This window comes from Staurois parvus, unplaced genomic scaffold, assembly GCF_062004578.1.
Source record: "Staurois parvus isolate SC_StPar_1 unplaced genomic scaffold, SC_StPar_1.0 ptg000264l, whole genome shotgun sequence".
Taxonomy (NCBI): domain Eukaryota; kingdom Metazoa; phylum Chordata; class Amphibia; order Anura; family Ranidae; genus Staurois; species Staurois parvus.
The window spans coordinates 808,930-822,490 of record NW_028318060.1 but is presented as its reverse complement, the minus strand read 5'-3'; the positions used below and the strand labels follow the sequence as shown (position 1 = coordinate 822,490).

The 13,561-nt window shown below is 40.8% G+C and overlaps 1 protein-coding gene across 1 annotated transcript in view; it reads left to right on the top strand.

The window, feature by feature from the left end:
• Positions 1 to 988: 988 nt before the first annotated feature.
• The window catches only part of LGSN (lengsin, lens protein with glutamine synthetase domain), a 30,206-nt gene continuing 17,633 nt past the window's right edge, over positions 989 to 13,561 (top strand). Inside the window, exons 1-2 of the mRNA XM_089681316.1 lie at positions 989 to 1,740; positions 5,083 to 5,273. Coding sequence (XP_089537442.1) covers positions 1,089 to 1,740; positions 5,083 to 5,273 — 843 coding nt within the window. The 5' untranslated portion in view covers positions 989 to 1,088. The remainder of the gene's footprint in view (positions 1,741 to 5,082; positions 5,274 to 13,561) is intronic.

The following is a 13,561-nucleotide window of genomic DNA, read 5'->3' as shown; positions in this document are numbered from 1 at the left end:
GGAGGCGGGTGCAGTATAAGGGAGGTGGGTGCAGTGTGGACGATGTAGGTGCAGTATGGAGGAAGTGGGTGTAGCATAGAGGATGCAGGTGCAGTATGGAGGAGGTGGGTGCTGTATGGAAGAAGTGGGTGCAGCAGAGAGGATTTGGGTGCAGTATGGGTTCAGGATGAAGATACTAGGTGCGGTATAGTGGTACTAGATGCAGGATGAGGTTACTATGTGCAGTATGGGGGTGGGTGCAGTATGGAGGAGGTGGGTGCCGTATAGAGGTACTAGATGCAGTATTGAGGTATTAGGTGCAGTACAACCAATATGTAAGTGGTAATGATGCACAATAACCTATAACAACCAATCAGTGAGTGGTAATAATGTGCAGTAATCTCTAGCAATAAATCAGTGCGTAATAATGGTGTGCATTAACCTCTAGCAAACAATCAGTGAGCAGTAATGATGTGCAGTAACCTCTAGTAACCAATCAGTGAGTGGTAATGATGTGCTGTAACCTCTAGCAACCAGTGGGTGGTAATGATTTGCTGTAACCTCTGGCAACCAATCGCATTCTGATCTGCTGCAGTAAACTGATGTTGAGTCTAGCTGCTATTTATTGTATGCCTCAAAGCAGGTGGAGAGCAAACTTGTATGGGGAGTGGGGCCCAAGAAAATGTTTACACAGGGTCCAAACAATATTAAAGACGGCCCTGACTAGGGTACACCTCTGTATTCTGGAGTCAGCTGTAAGAGGGGACTTCTCTTACTTTGACAAATTTTACTCTCGCTTCTGTGTCTCTAGGATACGAAGTAAGAAAAATCCCCTCAGTGGGAGACAGTTAAAAAAATGGAAAAAAATGGCTTTAGATAAACTTTAAATGACATATGGTATGCTTGAAAAATATGTACCTTGGTGCTTTTAGGAGACAAGGAACACCGAAAATGATGAAGTAGATGGAAGCGTGATATCAAGATATAGAAGAAGAAGAGGAGTCAAGGTTACTGGGAGATACATTCCTCCTTTAGAGTGGGAGAAGGTAAATGCATCCCATTCTGTGAGTTCCTTAAATAATTCCTTCTTCGATAAGATATATGATGATATGGAAAATTATTTTCAAGCATCTGATATGTCTACTAAACTACTTCTCAAGGATGAAAGACAAGGTGCTACGCAAACAGATCACAGAGGAGACAACACACATAAAACAGAACAAGAAAAACAAAGAATGGAGCCGATGGCATCTACACAAGCTTCTGCGAATATGCCTCAAGAAAAGATAAATAACAAAAAAACATATAATAAAAATACAACAAAAAAATCTGATGAAGATGTGTTACCTTGTGGTTCTGCAATACCCAAAGAGACATTAGAAGAGCTGAAACACTTTCTTAAGGAGAGTCCATTAATTCATCATAAACACAAACATGATCCAAAAATCAACACCACCATAACTCACATACATCTTCCAAAACGTGTTGAAAACACAAGAGAAAAGCCTGGCTTAACTTTTGAAACATTTCGGCCACATTTGGAAAAAGACATCCAGAAGCAACAAGCTGAAAACTTTTTTGAGGCAAAGCAATCACATGACATGCTATTTGATCCAATTCTGCCAGATCCTGCAGGCTCACAGAAAGATGAACAAATTATACAACCCATACAGACATTTAATGGAAACCAGATATTAATACCTGATCAATTAGGTATTGCCGCTGGATCCAAGTTTGAACCTCCAACCACTGAGTTTAAGGGTAAGGATACATTTCAGCCCATAAATAGGGAAATGTTTGTCGTATGTGCGTATAAAAATGACATTTTAATTATGTTTTTCGAATCTGTGCAACATGCTATAAAAATGGAAAAATTGAGTTAAAGAAATGTTCAAAACAAACCTGTACTACATTTTAGAGTAAGGACAAGTACTGCTTAAGTAAAGAGAACCACAGTATGCTGGCTATTAGTCAAAACATTATGTGCTCCTTCTGACTTTCTTTTGTTTTGTTAATAAAAATAAAACAGCATATGGCTAGGAAAGGTAACATCTAGAACAAACTATTTTTTCCCTTTATCATGGAATTTTCAGGGCATATATATCACAACAAGTAGAAAAGATGTATGTTTTGATAAAAGATCATCATTTTTTTTAGCATACAAAAAGTAAAAAGAGGAAAACACATATACATTTACAAATTAATGTTTCTCAACACCCACAGTGACTTAGCTGTCAACATATGATTATATGGTTCGTGTGGCTTCATATACCCTTCAGCTGACGCGTTTTAGAGACCTGTAACTCTTCAGGGGTATTAAGAGTTTTCACATCTCTACAATGTAATTGGATATATATTATATTACATACATCTTTCAATATAAATTTAACTTGCGTCTATATATATAGCATATTACTTACAAATGACAGCAATACATGAGAACAAGAAGCCTTATAGATGCAATTAAAACCAATGAGTGAGAATTTCACCATGCCACGGATTTGGACCCAGGGCAAAAGGAAGCCCAAACTATGCCAAGGGAGGAGAGAGGAAGATGCGGGCAACAGCTACTGGGGCCAAAAAGTTGACCTTAAGAAAATATATATAAGCAAGTGGAAAATGATTGTATTTGTAGGCCCCACATTGTTTAAATTGTATAATCCAAATAGAGAATCACAGTAGAGAGATATTATATGGGCTGTATATGCTATAGGGTCCACTTTTCAGCCCCAGTAGCTGTTGCCCGCCTCTAACTCTCTCCTCCCATGGGATAGTTCGGCCTTCCTTGCTGCTCTGGGTCCAGTTCTGTAGCATGGTGAAAGCTTCACTCATTGTTTTTAATTGCATCTGTACGGCTTCTTGTTCTCACGTATCGCTGTCATTTGTAAGTAATATACTATATATATATAAATATATATATATATATATATATATATATATGAACAGCAGTGTTACGCTAACTCATATACAAAAATATCATGTAAAAAAATTTAACTAAATACATAAATAAAATAAATAAATACAGAGTCCTTGTATTGTGACAGTTCAATCCAAAATTGTGCTTGAATAAATGTGCTTGATATATAAAAAATGTGCTCCAAAAAACTTACAAAGACGACAGTGCTCCACCATAACTATGTGCACCTCCACCTACAGATAAGGATGGCTGCTCACCTCATAAAATGGACCTATAAATTAATATAGGTCTACCAAGCATAGTAATTCCATCAAAGAGGCTCCAGATGACAGCAAAGAGCTGATACAAGCACCACCATAGATGACACTATAACACAGATCTCTTCACAACTTAAACTCCACATGTAGGAAGAAAGGAACTGCTTCCATAGCGTAATAACATTTATTTAATTAAAAAACATGTTCAGAGTAACACTCACATTATGCAGGGTATATACAGCACCGCTTCGTTTTCCTTGCTGAAGCCACGTAACGCATGGGGCGGAGCTTAGTGACATCATTCCCGGTCACACTCGCGGACTTGAAGTCTTAATTTGTGATACTGATCTGTATATACCCTGCATAATGTGAGTGTTACTCTGAACATGTTTTTTTAAATAAATAATCTGTCGTCTTTGGAAGTTTTTTGAAGCACATTTTTTATATATCAAGCACATTTATTCAAGCACAATATTGGATTGAACTGTCACAATACAAGGACTCTGTATTTATTTATTTTATCTATGTATTTATTTAAATTTTTTACATGATATTTTTGTATATGAGTTAGAGCAACACTGTTATTCATATTTGTTGTTTTCAGTGTGGGATCACTTATAAGTGTTATTGCAGCAGCTCAGTTAGTGTTTTCACTTTATGATAGCGCACATTCTTTCTTCTTTATTTAATACACTATATATAGATGCAAGTTAAATTTATATTGAAAGATATAATAATATAATATATATACAATTACATTGTAAAGATGTGAAAACCCTTAACACTCCTGAAGAGTTTCTCTGAAACGCGTCGGATGAAGGGTATATGAAGGGTATATGAAGCCACACGAACCATTCAATTAGATGTTGACAACTATGTCACTATAGGTGTTGAGATACATTAATTTGTAAGCCGTATATATGTGTTTTCCTCTTTTTAATTTTTGTATGCTAATAAACATATGATGATCTTCTAGCAAAACATACATCTTTTGTACTTGTGATATATATGCCCTGAAAATCCCATGAAAAAGGGAACAAATTGTTTGTTTTATTTGTAAATAGGGATGTGGCATTTTGTTAGTATACCCACAATCAAGTAGGAAAAGTAACATCTGTCATCTTGTGACACAGATCTTTACTTAAAAAAAAAATGGAGTACAGGGTCATTGTAAAGATGTGGGGCTATATTAGATCAGTGATTGATCCTGGCGGCACATGGTAGTTGCTTTAATGTAACTGAATAGAATTGGTTCCTCGCTGGCTCAGAGCACTACTAAATCTCACTCTATAGTGAGTGAGCATTGAGGGATTTATATTTTACAAGTCTGGTTAGCAAATAAGTGACTCCATAGCAAAACGTAGCCTTTTAGTGTTTCCATTGCTGCTTCTATGCTCACATTCAAATCAATACAGGAAAATTTTTGAAGTAACGATTGGAGCCTGTATCTGAATTGGCTAATGTTTCAAGCTCCCAGGATCTCAAAATCTTCTGCACTGCCAAATATTGTTTCTTTCCAACTTAACCAACATTTTAATGAACTGTAGAGAGTGTCTGAACACCATAAAAAGAGGAATAATCACTTACTTACACACTGGGAAGTCTCTCTAGAAATTAACATGCATTTCCAATGCTCACACTTGGTCCTTATCTCTCTGAAGTCCAGCCCTAGGAATCTAGTTATAGCAAGTGTACAAATGTTTCACAAAAAATAGTACATTATTTTCTAGTGCTAATTGCTTTGGCAAAAAATTTTATTGCTCTTAGTGCTTATTTTGTTGTGTCAATAATTTTTAAATACCATTTTCCAAATATTCATCCTTCATTAAATTATTAATTTTACCGTTTACAATTTTTGTTTGGTATGCATTTTACCTGTTATTTTTTTCAGTATAAGGGCTTTTTTTTTCTTTCTTTTTTTTGTATTAGATGACCTACCTGCCAGTAGTAAAGATGCTGATCCGAGTGGAGATGGAACTGAGGATTCTTTTAGCTTAATTGCCCTTGTTGAACGTTTAAAGCAACAGATTGCTAGAGAAGATATACGATTTGTCCGGTTTGAAGCTACTGATCTGCATGGTGTGTCAAGGTCAAAAACCATTCCTGCACGTTTTTTCCAGGTAGACGTCATAGGTGTCTGGTTGTTTTAAGATTTATCAGAAAATTATCTCCTTATGTGCCTTTAACATATAACCTATCATTAACACATAATGATGAGTGAGCAAGGGTGTTTTATATATATATATATATATATATATATATATATATATATATATATACACTATATTTTTGGAACAGTGAATTCAGTATGTTATAAAATACATTCACCATATAAGAACAGCACTAAAATTTCAACAAAAAAGTGATATGTTCAATAATCAATAAATAGCGTGATTCAACACATAAACAACACAATGATGTGCAAATCATTAAAAATACACTACTAAAACAATTGTCTCAAGTCTATATATGTGGCCAGTAATTGACAATCCCCTTTTTGAGTGTGGTTCATGTTGGTCACCACATGATCCTCCACCAATCAGAACCCTCACTTCCCAACTATAGTGACCTTTAGATTATAGGAGGGTCAAAAGGCCTGAAGTTAGAATCCATAGACTGGAAAACTCATCATCTCCCCAATAACTCGTGGTCATCACAAAAAAAGGAAAAGGGCTCATATACAGTAATAATATTTATTTATAACAAAGAGTTAAAAACAGACAACTATCCACTCACATTGTACAGTGCATTTAAAGCATTACACATCCTTGGGCATCGCAATAATATTTTTATTATTATAAAAGGATTTATATAGCGCCAACAGTTTGCGCTGCCCTTTATAATATAAAGGTGAACAGTACAATTACCGTACTATACAGTTCAATACAGAAGGAATAGGAGGGCCCTGCTCATGGAGATTCAAATCTAAAGGAAGGGGAAGGTGGTACAAAAGGTGATAGCTGCAGGGGATGATCTGTTGGTGGTGACCCAATTATAGTTCTTAGTAGAGTTACCACCTTTTCTTCAAGCCAAACACTTTAGCGGCGCACTGCATTTTTCTTGGAGTATACACTATAAGATTGTAAAATACCTAATACACTTTTGGGTGCCCCAAGGAGAATAGTAATGTGGCTTAACACACTGCAGCGAACAGTGGGTGTGGTTAAATTGTAAGTGTTATGCACGGAATGCAGAGGTCAGGTATAATTAATTTACGTAATGCAGGGGACAGGTGTCTGTAATGCATAGCAGGAGGCAGGAGGCAGGGATGTAGGGGTAAGAAGAGTGCAATATTCCCTCCTTGAGCAATACTCTCCCCCACTTTACCCTATCATCAAAAATTCTCACTAACTCTCCTGCCAAAAAAAAATCCAGAACTAATTTTTATACTCATCACCACCACCATCAAAAATAATTTCTCCACCTCCCAGAAAAATGTCCCCCCCCCACCAAAACAACTCTTCTTCCTCCTTCCTCAGCACAAGTCCTCCTACACGATCTCCAAAATCCTCCCTTCTTCCCCATCCCAGAACTTATCCCCACCCCTTTCAATTCCCCCTCCTAATACAAATCCTCTTCCCCTACCAGCACAAACCCTCCTTCCCCCGAATACCCCTCTTATTTATTTTAGTTATTTATTTCAGGTGTTTATATAGTGCTGCCAATTTACGCAGTGCTTTACATATATTGTACAATTACATCAGTCCCTAACCCTCAAGGGGTGTACAATCTAAGGTCCCTAACTTACATTCATACATACACACACTAGGGCCAATTTAGACAGGATCCAATTAACCTAGCAGTATGTCTTTGGAGTGTGTCAGGAAACCGGAGTAGCTGGAGGAAACCCATGCAAGAACAGGGAGAACATGAAAACTCCAGACAAGTGGTGCCATGGCTGGGATTCGAACCAACGACCCTAGTATTGCAAGGTGGAAATGCTAATCTTTTAGCCACTGTGCTGCTGCACATACTCTTCCATATAAATAAATAAATCCTCTTCCATCCACTATTTCCTCCCTCCCAGCACAGCCCTCCATTCCAATACAAATCTCCCCCCAAAACCTCTCTTGTAGTAGAAATCTTTCTCCTCCTCACACTACCCCCCCCCCCCCAAACAAAAAAACCCACTTCTACCACATTTGCTCTCCGTGAAAAATTCACCGTCCCAGCACAAATCATCTTCCACTCCCCGAATCCCTCTCCCAGCACAACTCTGCATTCCAACACAAATACCCCATCCCCACATCCCCTCCAAGCATAAATCCCCCTCCCAGTACAAATCCTTTACCCCAAATCCCCCTAAAAGCACAACATGCTCTCCATCCTGTAACAATTCCTCTCCCCTTGCCCTCTATAGCACAAATCATCTTTCCTCAAGGACTACACAAGTCCTCTACCCACTTCCATCCCGAATCCTCCAATCAAATCCCCCTCCCAAACACAAATCCACTCCCCCCTTCTAATACAAATATATATCTCCCAGCCATCATGGTTTTCATGGGCCTTTCCTGAGATTTGAACAAAATCCCAACATCCCATTAATCCAGTTATGAAACAAGTTCTGGCACTTGACTCAACTAACTTGCCCAGCAGGAGGACACTAGCGTGGGCAAATGCCCTGCCTCTCTTGGGGTGCCAGGGTTCAGATGCCATTATCATCCCCTCGGTGGCAGCCGGCATCTCTTTGATTTGAGGGAGCAGTGGGGAAAGATATGTGCTTGGAGGTGCTTTGAAAGGGGAGAGGGCTAGTGTTAGTGGTGGGGGTAGGATATGTGTTGGGGGGTGCTGTGGAAGGAGGGAGGGCTAGTGCTAGCATGAGGGATGGGGGGGTTGGACATGGATAGAGGGGCACTTTGGGAGGGGAGAGAGCTACTGCTAGCAGGAGGCGTAGGGGGAGTTGGATATGTGCTGGGGGGTGCTTTGGGAGAAAGAGGGCTAGTGCTGGAGGGGGTAGGATATGTGTTGGGGTGTGCTTTGGGAGGAGGGAGGGCTAGAGCTACCAATGCAGATCAGATATATGCTGGAGGGGGTGCTTTGGGAGGGGAGGGGACTTTTAACTTGTTCCCTTTCCCAGCCACTCTGTTCCCCTTCCTCCCCTGTCCATCTACAGAGTATAATAAACTTTCTACAGACCTCAGATAAGCGTCTGCCCCTCCTCCCCTCTCCCCCCCTCCCCCCTGTGTGTGAATATCAGAGTGGACTTGTCACAGGTTAGCATGCCCCTGCAGACAGTCCCAGCACAATCTGTTCTGAATAATGTGTCTGGGTCTCAGGCATACGGAAACCCTCACACATCATTCAAAACCCAGACAGGTGGCAACCCTAGTTCTTAGGTGGAGGTGGGGTAGGCTTCCCTAAATATGTGAGTTTTCAAAGAATTTCTAAAGGCAGACAGGATGGGGGTTGGCCAAACATACTGGGGTAGGCAGTTCAAGAGGATGAGAAAGGATCTAGAGAAGTCCTGGAGGAGAGCATGAGAGGAGATGACATAGGAAGTAGAGAGCAAAATGTATTGGGAGGAGCGGAGTGGACGATATCTGCAGATGAGGATGGTGATGTAGCTAGAGGCTGTGTTGTGCATGGGTTTGTATGTTGTGGTTAGTATTTTGAATTTTATATGTTGGGCTAATGGAAGCCAGTGAAGGGATTGTCAGAGAAGGGCAGCAGTTGCTAATTGGTTGGTAAGGTGTATAAGTCTAGCAGCAGCAACATAATATACTGAAGGGGGGGGGGGGATAGCATGTGTAAAGTTAAGCCAATGAGGAGGGAGTTGCAATAATCAAGGTGGGATATAACCAAGGCGTGGATACGTTTTTTTGTGGTGTCGTTAGTCGGGAAGGAGTGAATTCTGGAAATACTGAAAGGTTGAGGCAGCAGGATTTAGCAAGTGATTGGATGTGGGGACTGAAGGAGATGCTGGAGTCTAGGATTACACCTAGCACTCTGGCATGTGGGGAGGGACCAGCGGTTGAGCCATTGATCTTAATGTTAAAGTCATGAGTGGAGGGGAGGAGGAAATATTACAAGTTCAGTTTTAAAAAGATTGAGTTTGAGGAAGTGGTGTAACATCCATACTGATATGTTGCTCAGTAGATTTGTGACAAGTGAGAGGATCGAGGGGGCGAGCTGGGGAGTATAGAGATAGATCTGGGTGTCATCAGAGGTGGTATTAGAAGCCATGGGAGGTTATCAATTGGCCCAGGGAGGAGGTGCAGAGAGAGAAAAGGAGGGGCCCAAGGACAGAGCCTTGAGGTTCCTCAACAGAAAGAGGAAGTAGAGTGGAGGAGTTAGTGTTGTATGTGACGCTGAAAGTGCATTGAGAAAGGAGGAGAACAAAGAAAGAGCAGAGTCATGGAGGCCAAGGGAGTGGAGGTTACTGAGGAGGAGCGGGTGGTCAACTGTGTCAAAGGCAGAGGAAAGGTCTAAGAATATGAGTAATGGACATTGGTTTTAGCAGTTAGGTCATTAGTGAGTTTTAGTAGGGCAGGTTCAGTGGAATTTTGTGGGTGGAAGCCAGACTGTAGGGAATCGAAAAGGTTGTTGGTGTTGTGGACAAGACAGGTGGGAGATGGGTCTTAAGTTATTCAAACAGGTGAGATCCAGCGGGGGTTTTTTAAGCATGGAGGTAACCAGTGCATGTTTGAACAGGGAGGGCAAGGTGGAGGTAGAAGAGAGAGGGTGAAGATGTGGGTTAGAGAGATTAGGATAGAGCAGGAAGGATGCTGCAGTAATTGTGAGGGACAGGGTCCAGGGGACAGGTGGTAAGGTGGGCCTCGGAAAGGAGTTTGACAACTTCTTCTGTAGTAACAGGGTAGAAGGAAGAGAGTATTGAGTGTGGTTTTGGACCTAGTATGTTGGTTGGAGGATAAAGCTTGACAATGGAGATCTCATGAATTGTGTAAATTTTGTTCTGGAATATGCCCCAGGGATATCTAAAGACCTGGGGTACAAACCCTCCCACAATGAAAAGAATGAAATGCCAGATCAAAAAAATTGGGACTTTAAATTGTATCAGATATGAGGGAATAAAAAATACAACCGTATGTAAAACCAAAATCAGTTTAATTGCAAAATAAGATTACAGCTTGACAATGGAGATCTCATCATGAATTGTGTCGATCTTGTTCTTGAATATGCCCAATATGGCAATACTAAATTCAATAACAATTATAGAAAATGCCCAAAATACCGAATGAAAGAATGGCTGGATTTATCTTCCCCCATCTCACTAGAAGATAATTAGAGAAAGGGGGTATAACTTAACTGTTCGCTAAGTCCCAGCTTAATAGTCAATAGACTCCTCACCCTTCCAACAGTGTGCAGAAATGTTATCCTTCCCTTGGGGGGGGGGGAAGTACTTTATTCCCCCCAGAGGAGTCATAAGTGAGTTATATTTCCATCCTTTTTTTTATACAACCTGTCCCAAACATTTAAAACTATCTTTGTCAGTGAACTGATATTCACACCTAATGTGCGAAATTTATGTGGTACCCACATTATCTTCCCTGACTGTGCCCTACTCAATGTCCCTTCCATGTTCACCCAACCTTTCCCTTGAGCATTAAATGTACAGTCTATGATACGTGATAGTATCACCGCTTGATAGTATTTCTTCATAATGGGCTTACTCAGGCCCCTATTCCCTTTTGCCCCACACAGTACCTCATAACTAATTCTTGGTTTCCTATTTGCTCAAATAAACTTGAGTATCATCTTCTTTATCACCCCAAAAAATTATCCTGGAAGGTGTATTGGTAGCATGTGAAACTTATACAGGACTTTTGGTACTACCTTGTTTCCCCTAAAATAAGACCTACCCCAAAAATAAGACCTAGTGCTATTTTGGGAATTGCTAAAGTATAAGACCTACCCCGAAATAAGACCTAGTGTGATCAGGGCTTTTTTTCAGCTGAAACATGGCGGAACGCCATTCTGCCACCTCTGGCACTGGCCTTGCGCACACCCATATCTACTGTCTCTTATTAACACAGAAGCGCGGCTGAAGTGACAGCACCATCCGCTCCCACAGAACCTCCCTACCTCTGTACTCACTGTGGGACAGGGAAGGAACAGATATCTGCAGGTGCAGTGTGTTTAGGGGTGGGGCATCTCCTCCTGCAGCCTAATGCATGGAAGCCAATGCCCCAGGGGTGATCACTGGCCAGTGGAGAAGAGGCAGAGTGTTAAGTAAGTGCGCTTGGTGCACTGTGTGGGAAGATAGGACCCAAAACAGGAGTTACTATAGAGAGGGGCCGGCTGCTGACAGCTGTGTTTTGCAAAGCTAGCTAACCATATGAGGGCAGTGGAGGGGGAGGGGGGGATGTGGAAAGGTGATCTGCAGTCAGGTGTTGCAGAGGTAAATTGATAGGTGAGTTGTAGACAGTGTGCATAGGTGAGCTGCGGCTGGGGGGGTGCAGAGGTGAGCTGAGTTGCAACCCACCTTTGCACCCCCCAGCCACAGCTCAGCTCTGCACCCCCTGGCCACAGCTCACCTCTGCATCCCACGTCTGCAACTCACCCCTGCACCCTGTCTGTGGCTCAAGTCTGCACCCTGTCTGAAACTCACCTGTCAAGTCACCCCTGCAACAACTGACTGCAGCTCACAACTGTCATCAACCGGCCCTCTCCATAGTAACCCTCATCCACAACTGCCTGCAGCTCACCTCTGCACCCCCTGTCCACACCTGGACATTTAAAAAATAAGACCTACCCAGAAAATAAGACCTAGTGTGTTTTTTGAGCCAAAACAAATATAAGACAGTGTCTTATTTTCAGGGAAACACGGTATCACCATCTTTACCAGATTTATACAATCTATCCAAGAAGCTCCACCTTTTGACAGTCTCCTCAGCTCATCCTTTATTTCATTTATTAATGGAATATAATTTGCCTGATATAGGCCTTTTATTGAAGGAGTTAATTTTATTCCCAGGTAGCCTAGTTCCTTTCCCCTCCAAGTAAATGGAAATTCTTTTTGAAGACTTAGCTCCTCTGATTTTGGTAAATGCATGTTTAAAATCTGATTGTTCAGGATTTATTTTTAAATTCAACAGCTTGCTGTACTGATTTAACAATCTCATTAGGTTAGACAACGTTATTCTAGGATTTACGATGTAAAACAACATGTCATCCACGTATGCTGCCACCTTATGTTCCACTTCCCCTATTTTTATTCCTGCTATGTCTATACACTTTCTTTCCCTCACCAGGACAGGTTCCAAGGACAGTACAAATAACAAACGAGAGAGTGGGCATCCTTGTCTGGTACCGTTATACATTTTAAACAACTGAGAGAGGGATCCATTGACCTTAACCACCGCTGATAGACTGTTATAAAGCCCTTTTAACCACCTTAACATTTTAAGCCCTATTCCTAACACCACTAACGTATCAAACATAAATCCCAAATTGACCCTGTCTAAAGCCTTTTCAGCATCTATCGACAGAAATATTGTCGGCAATTTCTCTCTTTTTACCCTTTGTAGGAGGAGCAATGATCTCAGACTATTTTCCCTACCTTCTCTTCCTGGAATGAATCCTACCTGATCCAGGTGTATCCATTCCGGCATCAGCTCCTTCATTCTGGTTGCCAATACCTTAGCATACAGTTTGGTGTCAATGTTTAATAAGGATATGGGCCTATAGCTGGCACACTGTGTGTTATCTTTCCCTTCTTTAAGTATAATCGTTATATGTGCCTGCAAAGACTCTTCCCTCATTTCCAACCCCTCCCCTATTGCATTCATATAACCACACATTTTAGGGACAAGAAGATCTTAAAATTTTTTAAAATATCCCACAGTGTATCCATCCGGGCCAAGGCTCTTTCCTGTGGCCGTATTTTTTAGGGCCAAGGTGATTTCCTCCAGGGTAATTGATCTCTCTAGGGCCTCTAGCTTTTCTTGTGCTAATCTTGGCAACTCCACTTCATTTAAGTATTTCTGCCTATTTTTCTTCTTTTCATCCTCCGTTACTTTTTGATTTCACATCGTACAGCCTGCTATAATATTTTTGGAGCCTATTATTGATATCAATGGTGTTGTACACCATTTCTCCTTTACCATCTTTAATTCTTTCTATAAAGTTTTTAGATTTATTTTCCTTTAGCTTCCTCATTAAATATTTTCCAGATCTATTCCCCCATTGATATCTTTCTTTTGAGACCCTATTGAATATCCTTCTTGACTCCTGTTCCATAAGCTCTTTTAATTCTTCTCTTTTAAGAATCATCTTCTGATATACGTCAGTACCTATCTTCTTTTTCTGTAACTGTTCCAATTTATTAAAGCTCCTCCATCACCCTCTTTATTTTTTCCCCTCGTTCTTTATTTTTTTCTGCACCTATCGAGGTCAACATACCCCTGATATATGCTTTATGTGCCTCCCAAATTGTGGCCACCGAGAC